This window comes from Stomoxys calcitrans, chromosome 4 (genome assembly GCF_963082655.1).
Source record: "Stomoxys calcitrans chromosome 4, idStoCalc2.1, whole genome shotgun sequence".
NCBI classification, from domain to species: domain Eukaryota; kingdom Metazoa; phylum Arthropoda; class Insecta; order Diptera; family Muscidae; genus Stomoxys; species Stomoxys calcitrans.
This window is the reverse complement of record NC_081555.1, coordinates 22,018,043-22,033,994: the sequence shown is the minus strand read 5'-3', so window position 1 is coordinate 22,033,994 and position 15,952 is coordinate 22,018,043. Positions and strand designations below refer to the sequence as shown.

General features: G+C 32.2%; 1 protein-coding gene across 1 annotated transcript in view; it reads right to left on the bottom strand.

Annotated features, from left to right (window-relative positions):
- Nucleotides 1–4,433: 4,433 nt before the first annotated feature.
- Nucleotides 4,434–15,952, bottom strand: part of LOC106084669 (mediator of RNA polymerase II transcription subunit 12) — a 49,985-nt gene continuing 38,466 nt past the window's right edge. Inside the window, exon 3 of the mRNA XM_013248546.2 lies at nucleotides 4,434–5,293. Within this exon, the coding sequence (XP_013104000.2) occupies nucleotides 5,250–5,293 (44 nt within the window). The 3' untranslated portion in view covers nucleotides 4,434–5,249. The remainder of the gene's footprint in view (nucleotides 5,294–15,952) is intronic.

The following is a 15,952-nucleotide window of genomic DNA, read 5'->3' as shown; positions in this document are numbered from 1 at the left end:
TTTTATGTAATGTTTTGTTTACTGTTGTGTATGCATGCACAATCTTGCTATATTTTCGGAAACGAATTGATATTGAAAATCAAAAACCCGTTATGATTTAACAATTACGTTTATTTTATGAAACTGTTTTAGTTCGATTTGTGTGCATTATAGTTTTGCAAATATCAAAAATAATATTTTTCAACAAATTGATATAGAGAAACGACAAAAAGTTTTGAATTTATCATTATAACATCATTAATAAGTAGTTTGCCTAGACACTGTGTGCAATAAAATTTTACCAAAATCATGCATCATTTCATATAACGAATTGATATGGAAAAGTTGTCAAAAGTTTTCGTTTAAGAATAATGTCATCATTAAACAACAGTAAGAATTGATTTTGTGTGCATTACAGATTTGCAAAAATCTTGTATAACATTTTATAATGAATTGATATTGATGATGAGCCCACAGTTTTTATTAGAACATTAAATCCCTATTCTAAAACTACTCAATTTAATTTTGTGTACATAATAGTTTTGAAAAAAATTTGCTTTTTTATACTGCAACGAATAGATAGGGAAAATGTATCAAAAGTTTCGACGGCAGCAAATGGTCTTCCCTTTAAAACTGTTAAAATGGATTTTGTGTGCAGAATAGTATACCCAAAATAATGAATAATACAATATTTTATAACGAATTAATGATGCAAATTGGCCAAAAATTTAAATTTTAGCAATAAATTTCCATTGAAAAACTGTTCGAGTTGGTTATGAATAATCTTTCCTAATGAATTGATATAGGAATAGAGCATGTTACCTCGGTTTTTAGATAATGTCCTCATTAAAATGTTTTATGCATTGATTCCGTGTGCAAACTTATTTTGCTTTTAAAATTTCGTTTTTAAACTGTATATCGAATTGATTTGCGGAAAGTATTAACCCTACTTCTTTATGTGTTTTTCAGAAATATTATGTTTATATTGTGTGCGTGCAAATCAAGTCTAATATTTGAAAAGGAGTTGATATACAAAATCGGTAAGTGAAACTGTTTCAGCATTATGACGAATTTGTTCTTTGCAAACAAAATACAATTGTCCTCTATTCTTAAATAAATCGGCCTCCACCATGGATTTTGTCACAATGTCCTTTTTTAAATTTTGTTTGATATGGATCTGTGTGCGAATGATTTTTGATAAAAAATTTGACTTGTTTTAAAATTCCAAAAAAAAAATTAGGAAAAATTTTGTTACGAGCAATTGAAAACAAAATGTTGTCCTATACTATTAAATGAATTGATCTTGACAATCGGCCAGCATTGTTGATTCTGTCATTATGTCCTCTTCTGGATTTTGTTTGCATTGATTCAGTGTGCGTGGTATTTTTAATCGAATGTGTTTTGTTGTAAGGTTATATAAATTTAAGAAAATTCTTGTTATTTGAAAACAAAATATTGTCCCAAATTCTTTAGTGAAATTATATAAACAATCGGCCAACAATATTAGGTTTTTCATGATGTCCTCTGGTGATTTTTATTTCAAAGTTCTGTGTGGGTAGGATTTTTATCAAAGGTGGTTTGTTGTAAAGTTAAAAAAATTACAAAATTTCTAGTCAGTAAGGAAAAAACAATTCTATATTCTTAAATTAATTGATAAGAACATTTGGTTAGTACTATTGATTTCCTCATAATGTGCTATTCTGAATTTTATTTGACTTGGTTCGTGTGCATAGGATTCTGTTTTAAAAAATGTGGTTTGTTTTCACAAAATAAATTAAGAAAACTTTTGTTGTTTGCAAACAAAATATATGATATGAACAATCGGTCATCATCATCATTTTGTCATAATGTCCCCTTTTGAATTTAATTTGAGTTGGTTCTGTGTGCAAAGGTTTTTTTTACAAAAAATGTGGCTTGTAATAATTTTATAAAAATTTTAAGAATATTCTTGTTATATATTCTTAAATAAATTAAACTTGACAACCAGCCACCATTGTGGATTTTATCGTAATGTCATCTTCCGAATTTTTCATTGACTTGATTCTGTGTGCGAAGGAATTTTTATCAAAAATGTTGTTTGTTGTGAAGATACAAAAAAAAATTAAGAAAATTTTTGATATTTTCAAACAAAATTTTGTCCCATATTCTTAAATGAATTGATATGAACAAACGGACAGAAAGTCGATTTTGATATAATAACATCTTCAGAATTATTGTTGAATATGTTGTGTGTGCAAATAATTTTTGACAAGAAATGTGGTTTGTTGAAAATTTACAGAAACATTTAAGAAAATTCTTCTTCATTGAAAACAAAATATTGTCCAATATTATTGAATGAATTGATATATAAAATCGGACAGTATTGCTGAGATCGTCGTAATGTCTTCTTCAGAATTTTTACTGCATAGGATTATAGTTAAAAATGTTGTTTGTTGCACAATTACCAAAGAATTCTTGTTATTTGGAAACAAAATACTGTCCTATATTCACAAACAAATTGATATGACCAATAGGTTAGCACTTTTGATTTTGTGATAACGTCTTCTTCTGAATTTTGTTTGACTTGGTTCTGCGTGCATAGATTTTTTGGTAAAATATTTGAGGTTTGTTGAAAAATTACAAAAAATTTAGGAAAAAGTGTCTTGTTTGCAAACAAAATATTGTCCTATATTCTGCAATCAGTACCTCTATTGATTTTGTCATAATACCCTCTTCCGAATTGTATTTGAGTTGGTTCTGTGTGCGTTGGGCTTTTTGCCAAAAAATGTGGATTCTCGCAAATTTACAAAAAATTTATGAAAACTCGCATATTATTCGCAAACAAATATTGTCCCATATTCTTAAATGAATTGATGGGAATAAATTGCCACCAATGTCGATTTGTAATAATGCCCTCTTCCGAGTTTTATTTGACTTGGTATTGTGTGCAAAGAATTTTTGACAAAAAATAAGGGTTGCAGTAAAATAACAAAAAAATAAAGAAAAAATTTTGTTTCTTGTACAGTTGAGAGTTTGTTTCGACTTGAAACATACTTTTTTATGAAGATTTATTTAATACTTTAAATAATTTTGACTTTTATCTTTTAACAAATAAATGTCTACTCTTCCAAACGAATCGATCTGGTAATATTCTATGACTTATACGAGTACATAATTTATGTAAAATCTTCAGGGTTTTATAAAATATTTCCCATGTTTTTGAGAATAGTGTGAATTTTCGTATATGAAGAATATTTCCTACAAAGGAATTGATGTTGGCAATATACTAGCACAAGATTACTTCAGGCCATCCCTAGCTTTCGATTTAGTTTAAATATTGTGTATGTGCATACATTTATGTAACTTGGATACAATATTTATTATTATATTTTTGTTTGAAATTTTTGCACTCAAATTTGTTACATAAGTTTATCAGAAGAATTGATCTGGTAATACTAAATGGCATATGGATTAGGTAAAATCACAACGTTTCATAAAATTTTCCCCATGGTTTGGTGTGCACCGTAAATTTATGAATATGAGCAGAATTTTCTTTAAACGAATTGCTAAGCAAAATTTATGTACACTAAATTATTTCCGGGGAATCCTTTGTTCTAATTTAGTAAGTCTTGCTTATGTGTGCAAAAAATTTCTTCTGAATATAATGAAAATTTAAAATTTTTTTGCCAAATCATAGCACTAGTTTTTGTTTTAACATCTCTAACTAATTGTTCTGTTGAAGATGGTAAATGTATATGGTAGGTGAAATCTTAACGTTATAGAATATTTTGAACCTGCCTTTGTGAGCAGTTGAAATTTTTGACAATTCGCAATATTTTCCTAAACGAATTTATTAAGAAAATATATTAACACCAAAGTATTTTAGAGAAAACGTTTATTTAGATATAGTAAAAATGATTAGTGTGTGCAAACATTTTCCATTAAATTGAATAAAAATCTAGAAAATTTTTAGAACTGAGTTTGTTTTTTAACTTTTCTAACGAATTGTTCTGGTGATGCTGGGAACTAAATATTTTAGGTGAAACCTTAAAGTTTCAAAATGAGTTGTCATGATTTTAGTGTGCAGTGGAAATTTTTGAATATGACCTTTATTTCCCTTAAGCGAATTGATCTGAAAAATATGTCAACGCCAAACGATTTTAGGGCAGTCTGGATTGACTTTTTCAAAAATTTAAAAAGTTATTGAACTAATTTTTGTTTTCAATTTTTCTAGCGAATTGTTCTTATAACGATAGTAGATTTTTATTTTAGATGGAGTGTAAACGTTTGTGTGTGCAGCTGAAATGTTAGAATTTGAGAAATAATAAGGACAAATGAATTGATACCAGAAATATGTTTATACCAAATTATTTTAAAGAAATCCTTTGTTTAGATTCAGTATAACTTCTTCATGTGTGCAAAGTTTTAAAAAAATGGAAAAATGTGTCTTTTTTTCAAATGTTCCTTTTTAAAAATATTTTTGCAAAATCAATTGAACCACAATGTTTCGTAAAATATTAATTATATTCTTGTGTGCAAGGGAAATATTTTTTAAAAATTAAAATTCTCGAAAAGATTTAAATGGTGTAAAATATTCCTGCCTTTACATATCCTGAGATTCACTTATCAGGTTTTTAAACTGAAGATTTCAATTGTAAAATAAAACAAAATACACATATATATTTTTAATTTTTAATAAATTAATGTTAAACACTCTATTAGTAACAAAAAGAAATTATTTCATTATAATACAGATTTGGAAGATTTGTTTCCGTATGATACAAATTTGTTAGGTATTATGTTTTCTTGGATTTTTCAGATGATTTTAATTAAAAGAATATTTCGAAAATATTTCAGTTTTTATTTCGGTTTTATTTTTGTAAAATTCGTTATTCTCGTTCAATATTTCCTGTCATAAATTTTTGTTTTTTATGTTTTAATTTTCTTTTTAGTTTATTAAATAAATAATCAATGATTAGTACTTGCTTAGATTTCAATTCGTTTTGGTTTCTTCTTGACTTTGTTTTTATTTTTCTTACTGCTTTTCTCCAAATATTTTGTTATGATCGAATAACATATTCGTGTTGTACGTCTGTCTTGGTTTTATTTTTCTTTGTGTGTGTTCGCGTTTATTTTTATCCATTTCTTAATTAAAATTAATTCTTTTAATCCACTTTTAATATGAATACATTTTTCAAAATCAAATATCTTCTATCGGTTTCTTTTGTCATTATAATGGGGCGTTTCATGTCAATGATTCAGAGCGATGCCGATGATGATTATTATGGCGATTAAAAGACTTCACAGAGTTGCGTGAGAAAACTGAAACTGGATTCTGTAATAAAGAATAAAGGAAATAGACAAAAAGAGAAATTTTTCATTACTAATATTGAAGAAACAAATTCGAAATAGAAATCTTTATTAACTATTGAAGGGTAATTATTTGATAATAACAATAATAATAAGTTGAAGAAAATTATGTGGCAGAGAGTATTGGGGCAATTTTCTACAACAAACGGAAGAGAAAATTTATGTAGATTTCATAAATTTTCTAAGAGGCACGCACATTCAATTCGTTTCAGATAACATAAGAGTTTTTTTTTAATAAATTGAAAAATAGGCGGGTCTATTTAATATACAGAAAACCTTATTCAGCCTGGAGTTGAAGAATTGAAGTTTTCCCTTAGAAAACTCTGTTCAGCCAGGCTGAATTGAAGTTTTCCCATAGAAAACTCTATTCAGCTTGGCCGAATTGAAGCTTTCCCAAAGAAAACTCTATTCAGCCAGGCTGAATTGAAGTTTTCCCATAGAAAACTCTATTCAGCCAGGCTGAATTGAAGTTTTCCCATAGAAAACTCTATTCAGCCAGGCTGAATTGAAGTTTTCCCCAGGCTGAATTGAAGTTTTCCCTCTATTCAGCCAGGCTGAATTGAAGTTTTCCCATAGAAAACTCTATTCAGCCAGGCTGAATTGAAGTTTTCCCATAGAAAACTCTATTCAGCCAGACTGAATTGAAGTTTTCCCATAGAAAACTCTATTCAGCCAGGCTGAATTGAAGTTTTCCCATAGAAAACTCTATTCAGCCAGGCTGAATTGAAGTTTTCCCATAGAAAACTCTATTCAGCCAGGCTGAATTGAAGTTTTCCCATAGAAAACTCTATTCAGCCAGGCTGAATTGAAGTTTTCCCATAGAAAACTCTATTCAGCCAGGCTGAATTGAAGTTTTCCCATAGAAAACTCTATTCAGCCAGGCTGAATTGAAGTTTTCCCATAGAAAACTCTATTCAGCCAGGCTGAATTGAAGTTTTCCCATAGAAAACTCTATTCAGCCAGGCTGAATTGAAGTTTTCCCATAGAAAACTCTATTCAGCCAGGCTGAATTGAAGTTTTCCCATAGAAAACTCTATTCAGCCAGGCTGAATTGAAGTTTTCCCATAGAAAACTCTATTCAGCCAGGCTGAATTGAAGTTTTCCCATAGAAAACTCTATTCAGCCAGGCTGAATTGAAGTTTTCCCATAGAAAACTTTATTCAGCCAGGCTGAATTGAAGTTTTCCCATAGAAAACTCTATTCAGCCAGGCTGAATTGAAGTTTTCCCATAGAAAACTCTATTCAGCCAGGCTGAATTGAAGTTTTCCCATAGAAAACTCTATTCAGCCAGGCTGAATTGAAGTTTTCCCATAGAAAACTCTATTCAGCCAGGCTGAATTGAAGTTTTCCCATAGAAAACTCTATTCAGCCAGGCTGAATTGAAGTTTTCCCATAGAAAACTCTATTCAGCCAGGCTGAATTGAAGTTTTCCCATAGAAAACTCTATTCAGCCAGGCTGAATTGAAGTTTTCCCATAGAAAACTCTATTCAGCCAGGCTGAATTGAAGTTTTCCCATAGAAAACTCTATTCAGCCAGGCTGAATTGAAGTTTTCCCATAGAAAACTCTATTCAGCCAGGCTGAATTGAAGTTTTCCCATAGAAAACTCTATTCAGCCAGGCTGAATTGAAGTTTTCCCAAAGAAAATTCCATTCAGCCAGGCTGAATTAAAGTTTTTCCATAGAAAACTCTATTCAGCCAGGCTGAATTAAAGTTTTCCCATAGAAAACTCTATTCAGCCAGGCTGAATTAAAGTTTTCCCATAGAAAACTCTATTCAGCCAGGCTGAATTAAAGTTTTCCTATAGAAAACTCTATTCAGCCAGGCTGAATTAAAGTTTTCCCATAGAAAACTCTATTCAGCCAGGCTGAATTAAAGTTTTCCCATAGAAAACTCTATTTAGCCAGACTGAATTAAATTTTTCCCATAGAAAACTCTATTCAGCCAGGCTGAATTAAAGTTTTCCCATAGAAAACTCTATTCAGCCAGGCTGAATTGAAGTTTTCCCAAAGAAAACTCTATTCAGCCAGGCTGAAGTCATGTTTTCCTACAGGAAACCTCATTCAGCCAAAAATCTCCCACTGTTTGTTTTGCTTCTTCCTTTTTGAAAGTTGTAATTTACGTTATTGCGCAGCTTATAAATACTAATTAGCCAGATTTTGTAGATTTCGCACAAAAGCCAGAGACTTTTGTGGTTTTTTCGAAAAATTTATGCCAAAGTATGTGTCACTCTGTCACCATTATACTGGAATGGGTACAATGACTTGTAAGCGCAGGATGCTGATCACAAAAAAGGTCCAAAAATAAACTTGAACATTTAAATCTGACAAGATAAAATAAACTTTATGTTTATATGTTTTGAATATTAAATAATCCACGAGCATATAGCACAAGTTGGAGGGGTCATTAAACACTTGATATCAGGACATGCATAAATAATTACAGCTAATTGATTTTCCAAGTTCCTGTTTATTTTTAATTCCCCTCCCTTTGTTATCCTATATGTTTTGTCAAATAATTACTAGGAACTCTACCAAAATAATCAACTCTTACCATCACCGTCACCTCATTCCAAACCACTTGACATAATTTTGCTGTTCGTATGCTGTTGATGGAATATATCTCATTTTCTACTTAAAATCCTTAAAATTATCAAAGTCTCATGCAAAATGTATATTCTGCTACCTATCATTGGCCTTTGATCTTGGCATTTGTATTCAAGGGACTTGAATGAAATGTTCTTTTGTTGTTGTTGGTCTTTGGCAAAGGATATCTTATTTGACACATTGTTGTAGAGCTGTCAGGCCTTCCATCATATTTTTTTTCGATGGAGTAAATGAACCCTTCAGAAATGAAATGATACATTGAAAATTCCTTAACACTTCAAACAAACCAATCAAACTGATGTCAGGCTAGACAGACAGACTTAAAAACCCATGCATGAGTGCTTTGCGGGGATATATGTGGAGATTGGTGAAGATTTTTGCTTCTGTTTTTTTTTGTTACTTTCAATAACAAGTCTTTAGAATTTTTCTTAACCCAAAAGATCGTAAATATTTATGTCACTTAAGGGGTAAGCCATTAAAAAAAGGGATGTGTAAGAAACAATGAAGATTGATTTAAATTAGCCTTATTAAATTTACGGTGACATATAGGGACAAAAGAATCTAACGGAATTCTGCAAAGCTATACTTTTTGAAATTTTTTAAGGAAGGGCGACTTGTTAAAAGGTATGTTTGAAAGGGATAATAAAAAAGGAAACTCTAAAATATTCTATGGTACGAAAATCCATAGGAAAATCTTAATTGAGCCTGGCTGAATAAAGGTTTCTATAGGAAAATCTTAATTCAGCCTGGCAGAATAAGGCTTTCTATAGGAAAATCTTAATTCAGCCTGGCTAAATAAGGTTTTCTATAGGAAAATCTTAATTCAGCCTGGCTGAATAAGGTTTTCTATAGGAAAATCTTAATTCAGCCTGGCTGAATAAGGTTTTCTATAGGAAAATCTTAATTCAGCCTGGCTGAATAAGGTTTTCTATAGGAAAATCTTAATTCAGCCTGGCTGAATAAGGTTTTCTATAGGAAAATCTTAATTCAGCCTGGCTGAATAAGGTTTTCTATAGGAAAATCTTAATTCAGCCTGGCTGAATAAGGTTTTCTATAGGAAAATCTTAATTCAGCCTGGCTGAATAAGGTTTTCTATAGGAAAATCTTAATTCAGCCTGGCTGAATAAGGTTTTCTATAGGAAAATCTTAATTCAGCCTGGCTGAATAAGGTTTTCTATAGGAAAATCTTAATTCAGCCTGGCTGAATAAGGTTTTCTATAGGAAAATCTTAATTCAGCCTGGCTGAATAAGGTTTTCTATAGGAAAATCTTAATTCAGCCTGGCTGAATAAGGTTTTCTATAGGAAAATCTTAATTCAGCCTGGCTGAATAAGGTTTTCTATAGGAAAATCTTAATTCAGCCTGGCTGAATAAGGTTTTCTATAGGAAAATCTTAATTTAGCCTGGCTGAATAAGGTTTTCTATAGGAAAATCTTAATTCAGCCTGGCTGAATAAGGTTTTCTATAGGAAAATCTTAATTCAGCCTGGCTGAATAAGGTTTTCTATAGGAAAATCTTAATTCAGCCTGGCTGAATAAGGTTTTCTATAGGAAAATCTTAATTCAGCCTGGCTGAATAAGGTTTTCTATAGGAAAATCTTAATTCAGCCTGGCTGAATAAGGTTTTCTATAGGAAAATCTTAATTCAGCCTGGCTGAATAAGGTTTTCTATAGGAAAATCTTAATTCAGCCTGGCTGAATAAGGTTTTCTATAGGAAAATCTTAATTCAGCCTGGCTGAATAAGGTTTTCTATTAGAAAATTTTAATTTAATCTGGAAGAATAATGTTTTCTATGGGAAAATCTGAATTCAGCCTGGCTGAAAAAGGTCATGTCTTATTCTTTTTAAAAACATCTTACACTTGATATTCTTTCTCAATATTATACTTAATTATATGTGACACTTTTTCCAATAACTTTTAAAATTTATTTGTGCCAAGATATCCTTACATATAAGCTATTAACCTTTTTTTCTACTGCTAACAGCATTCATTCCTTCAAGTGATAAAAACAACCATGTCCTTTTAAAATAATTTGACAAGGGGTTGGTTTTTTTCTCTTTGCTATGTTCCCAACTTTTTTTTTTTTTGTGTGAATTCGTTGTCTTTCCCATTTTCTTGAAAGGACCTGAAGATAAAAAAAGAAATGTTCACTCACTTACATACACATAGACAAAATAATTACCATGTATGTCAAGAGATAAGATAATGAAAAGAATCAAAGACTTGATTGAATTTTTATGTTAAATGTCATTAAGGATTTTTTTTTGGATAATTGTTGATACCATTTTATTTTCTTCTTTCTATCTTTTGAAATAAAGGACATGCATGTCTTTGAATATTTACAGGCGACATGGGATATTAGAAAGAAAAAAGTTGATATAAGGGTTTGAATTTTTGAGAAGATTAGTGGCAATGTTGGAAGGTCTCACTTCATTATTTTTTTTTTAAATTTTTATTAATTTTTTCAAATATTTGTTAAACTTTTTTTAAATTTTTTTCTTAATTTTTGTGCCCCAAAAATTTTAGTTTTAATAAAAAAAGACATTTTTTTAGTTTAATTTTTGTATTTTTAGATTTTTTCTCTTTAAATTAATATTTTAATATCTTATGATATAAACAGAAATTTAAAATTTTAATGTGTATATTAGTTTTAAATTTTTATTTTTTTATGTTACTTTTGCATTTTTTTTTTATTTTTTTTTTCTAAAATCAAATCTTTAAATTATTTTTAAGCCTTTTACACTGCCTTACCAACGAAGTGCTTAACAAAAAAACACTCTGATCTAAAAATGGCAAAAGTAATTTGTCTGGCATATTTTTTGGCTTAATGATGCTTGATTATTGTTTTTTTTTTACTTTTTTTCTCAAAACTCCCACAATGATATATTCATTCACTTAAACATTAACAAACATTTCATTGTTTTTCTAATTAATGACCAGTGATTCATATAATCTGACGAAAAATTGCTTTCGATTTAGATTTCAACAAAACAAAAATACACCGAAGACATAATGCATATGAACGGACATACTTAAAATTAAATTAGCAAAAACAAAATTAAATCAGCATCATCCTGTTCTCTGTCATATACAAAGCCTCCAATTTTGACACATACACACACACACACCCTATTCGTATGAAATTTCAAAACAAAAAAAATCAAAATTAAAATTCGTATTCTAATTAAACGATTCATACACAAAAATAAATGTTTGAACATATGGAACTCATAATTTATATCACCGCCACAAAGCAACATACAAACAAACAATCATACCCACAAACATGGGCCTCATAAAACTCAAAGGAATCGGTTAGCCGCAAAACGCAAAAGCTGTTTTGTATTTTATTATTAAAAATTCAAAACACGTTTGAACTAATTTTCGTTTTCACAACAAATTATAGATAATTTCCTAGACCACAAAAACTCCAACCCATAAACCATGGAACAAATGTTGGATGTAGCCTCTCAGGGTAGTTTAGGTTGGATTGCTGGGTATGTGATAATTCTTATGAAAAACCAACAACATTTTTTTTGAGATGCGGTATCTTAAACGCAGCTAAGATACAACAGCAACAACATTATGGAAAAAATAATAATTCAAAGAAAACAATATACGAAATGAATATTTAAAAAAAAAATTAAAAACCACTTATGTGCAATACAAAGAAAAAATTTTAGCAAAAAACATTTTATAGAAAATTTTTGTAAAATTTGGTAATAGAAAAACTTTTTTATAGAAATTTTTTCAAAATTTTTTCAACATTTTTTTATAGAAAATTTTGTAAAAATTTTATATTTATAAAAATTGAACATTTAACAAAAAAAAGTAAATAAAAAACCACCTATGTGCAATACAAAGAAAAACATTTTATAGAAAATTTTTGTAAAATTTGTTAATAGAAAAATTTTTTCAACATTTTTTTATAGAAAATTTTGTAAAAATTGTATATTTATAAAAAATTTTGGTAAACATTTATTTTTATAAATAACTAGCTGAACTCGGCCCGCTTCGCTGCGCCTTCTTTAACGCTCTAATACCTTCTTAGGGTGGGGGCACATCGGCACTGAATGCGGATATCGAATTCGTGCCATTGTGGCCTATAACGCTGAACGCGTTCGAATCCTGGCGAGAGCATCGGATAAAGCGGTGGTTATCCCCTCTTAATGTTCGCGACATTTGCGAGGTACAATGCCATTGATGGTCATTTAAAAAATTTTCCCCAGAAAGGTACCGCTCTGCGGGACGCTGTTCGGATTCGGCTATAAAAAAAGGTCACTTATAACTGAGTTTAAACTTGAATCGGAAAGCACTCATTAGGAGAAAAAGCGCCACCTTGACTTCATCGCAAATTTTAATGTCATTTTCGTAATCTACTCCCAAATACCTTTCATTTGCGTCCCATATAGCGATGGTCGGCTAATATGCCCATTTGGGGGTGGGGGTACTGCCTAATACTTTTCATTTGAGTCCCATATTGACATGAACTTCGAATACATCTGTTTAGAGGAGTTTTAGGGTTGGGGTACTTGGACCCAAATTTTTTTCATTTGATACCGTTATTGTACCCATCGGACAACTTTCGAATATAGGTGGCGTTTTTGGGGTAAGGGGGAGGGTCCTCCTCCACCCGATATCTAAAAATTACATAGCCTATGTTTCCTTTCAGAAAAACGTACACAATATCCGAAAATTTTAAGAAAATCGAAACAGCTATGTATCATATAGTCATAATGGGTCTAATGGCGTTTTTGAGAGATGGCATGACCCCCTATACATCTATCCGATTTTGTATGTCATATTCGAAATCTATTCCCGAATACCTTTCACTTTAGCCCCATACTGAAATGAACGTTCAATATGTCTGTTTGGTAGGGTTTAATACCATATTCCAAATACCAATTTTTAATACCATATTCGTCTTCTACTCTCAAATACTTTTCATTTGATACCTATATTGTCCCGATCGCTCCACTTTTGAATTTGTGTTGTGTTTTTGGCATAAGGGGGAGGGTCCGTCCCCCTTCCGATATCGAAAAATTATATAGACTATGTTTCTTTCCAGACCAACCTTCACAGTATGCGAACATTTCGAGAAAATCGGTTCCGCCGTTTTTCAGTCCTTACAGAACAAACAAACCGAGTTCCATATATCCGTGATTGGCTAATGTGCCCATTTTGGGCGTTTTTGTGGAGGTGGGGTGTCCACCTATACTTCGACATGAATTTTTATTCCAAATTCGTTATCTACTCCCACATACTATTCATTTGATACCCATATTGTCCTTATCGGTCCACTTTTTTGGTGGTGGGTGGTGTTTTTGGGGTAACGGTGGAGGGTCCGCTCCCTTCCGTTCTCAATAAATTATAAAGCCTATTCTTACTTCCTGACCATATTCATAATCTACTCCCGAATACCTTTCATTTGAGTCCCATATTGCCATGATCGGCAAATAAACCTATTTTAAGGGGTTTTGGGGCTGCGGCGACCACCAGCTACTTGGACCCAACTTTTATTATGAAATTCGTACTCTACTCTTGAATACCTTTCATTTGAATCCCATATTGTCCCGACCGGTCCACTTTTTTTTGGGTAGTTTTTTGGTAAGGGGGAGGGTCCGCCCCCCTCCCGATATCAAAACATTATATAGCCTATGTTTCCTTCCAGACCAACCTACACAATATGTGAAAATTTCAAGGTAATCGGTTCAGCCGTTTTTAAGTATACGGAACAAACAAACCCGCAAACAAACAAACACAAATTGAATTTTATTTATAACACTAGCTGGACAGGGCCCGCTCCGCTATGTCTTCTTTAACTCTCTTATATCTTTTTAAGATGGGGACACTTCGCCTTGAAAGTGGATATCGAATTCGTGTCACTGTAGCCTATGCCCGCCTATTACGCTGAACGCCTGCGTTCGAATTCTGGCGAGAACATCGGACAAAGCTTAAAGCGGTGGTTATCCCCTCTTAATGCTGGGGAGAGCCCGCTTCTCCAGGCATTGTCCCGATCGGTCTTTAGCCCGTTTTGGAGGATTTTTGAAGTCGTGCGGTCCCCTTAAGTATTGGACCCATATTTCGACGTAGGATTCTCATTCTACTCTAAAATGCCTATGGTTTAAGTCTCATATTGTCCCGATTGATCTAGTACTTTTCCATTTGGTTGGGGTTTGTTTTGGAGATAAGGGGAGGGTCCGTTCCCCTTCAGATATCGGTGTTCATAGCTGTCACGAGAAGCTTGCGAGCTTCCGGGCGCGTCCACAGGTTGCGAATAGTGGAATACTCCATACGGAGTAGCTGCAACGGCAGTCGCGGACAATCAGCGGTATCGAGCGGAGAGTCTCAGTGAGAGGTCGGGTGGAACTGGCTCTTGTAAAAATAATGAGTGCCTGTGATGGTCAATACGACAAGGCGAATTATTTGCGCCTTTAGTTAACCAATGGCCACTCTGTTCCCGCGGCGAACAGCTTGCTCACCTACAGGAGCTTGACGAGGATCGCCACCTCCACATGAAAATGTGGTTACAACAACACATCTTGTAGATCTACCGCTGGCACTGGAGATTTAAAGGAGTCAAAACTTTTGAGTGTCCAGAGAATTCTTGACTCAGACACAGTTTTCTAACATTCCGCGACGAATTCATATCAGAGACAATATTTTACGGTTCCATAGTGTCCGTTGGTAAGTTTTCAGAAACTTAAGCATCCAAAAGTACAATAGTTCTAGTGTTCTCCACTAGACCTAGTCATACATTCTCGGACTACTGAAAGTTACCTATCGTAATAGGTGTGCAGGATAGGATCTTCCCCAGCTTTGAGGCCTCGAATTTTCTTCCTCGGACCTGCAGAATTCCATTTAGGATTGATTCTGAGCCTTTTATTATCTTAACTCAGCCTTTCTTGATTCTTTTTAAACCTTTTTTCTGCAATTTTTTCTCTGAGTGTTTATTTTTTGAATTTTTTTGAATAATTCAGCTTTCAACTCTTCAATAACTGCGTTTAAAATGACATAGGAGCTGATTTAAACAACAACAGCCGTAGAATACATACAGCTCTACAAGGAAAAACATCAACAACAAAAACAAACCCTCTTTTTCTGTGTTTTGTAGAAAATGAATCTTAGAAATAAATCTTATAATCCAATTAAAACGCTTCAGTTTTGAAACACAAAAATAACATACACACTGAAATGGGGAACAACAGCAGCTACTCCCAAGAACTATGAGTTACGAGGCTCAATTTTGTTAGATAGAAGGAAGGACGGACACACACGATCAACCGAAAGACAGACAGTCATACAAAAGCAGAAACAAACATAGATCGTTGTGGTACGTAGAAAAAGTATTTTGATGTTGTATCTAATCGCTTGCATGTATCTAAAGTAGGGATTGAAATAGAGACAGTGGATTGAATTGAAAATGTGAAGTGAGTGTATAATCTTAAATTTGCAAAATTGGGGTTATTTAAAAGATTTTGTGTTGAAAATTTAGTTTTTGGCAAAAATATTGAGAAACTTCTTGATTATCCTAAATTTTTTCAAGAAAGATGGAAAATCACCAAAAGTGCTTAATGATAATTGTTGGAATTAAACAGCTTAGACTAATGTGTTTGTTTGTATTTTGGAATTAAAATGTCAAATAAAACCCCTATAAAAGTTTAGGCAAAATGTGGTGTTGCAAAATGCATTTTTTGATATAGCGATTTCGAACCGTCCAGGACTCTCATCAGTCTAATCTATTGTGGTAATTAGAGAAAATGAGAAAACTGTTCGGTTCCAAATCGACATTTCCATAACCTGCCCAATGCATTTTGCAGCACCACATTTTTCCTAAACTTTTCATTCTTCTTGTCTCATCAATCTTATACTTTGTGGCAAGCAGACTGATGAGAACCATGGTCGGTTCGAAATCGCCATATCTATAACCTGCCGAATGCCATACCACATTATGCCTTAATCTTTTAAAAGGGGTTTATTTTGCTTTTCTATTCTGAACAAAAGAACAAAACCAAACCCC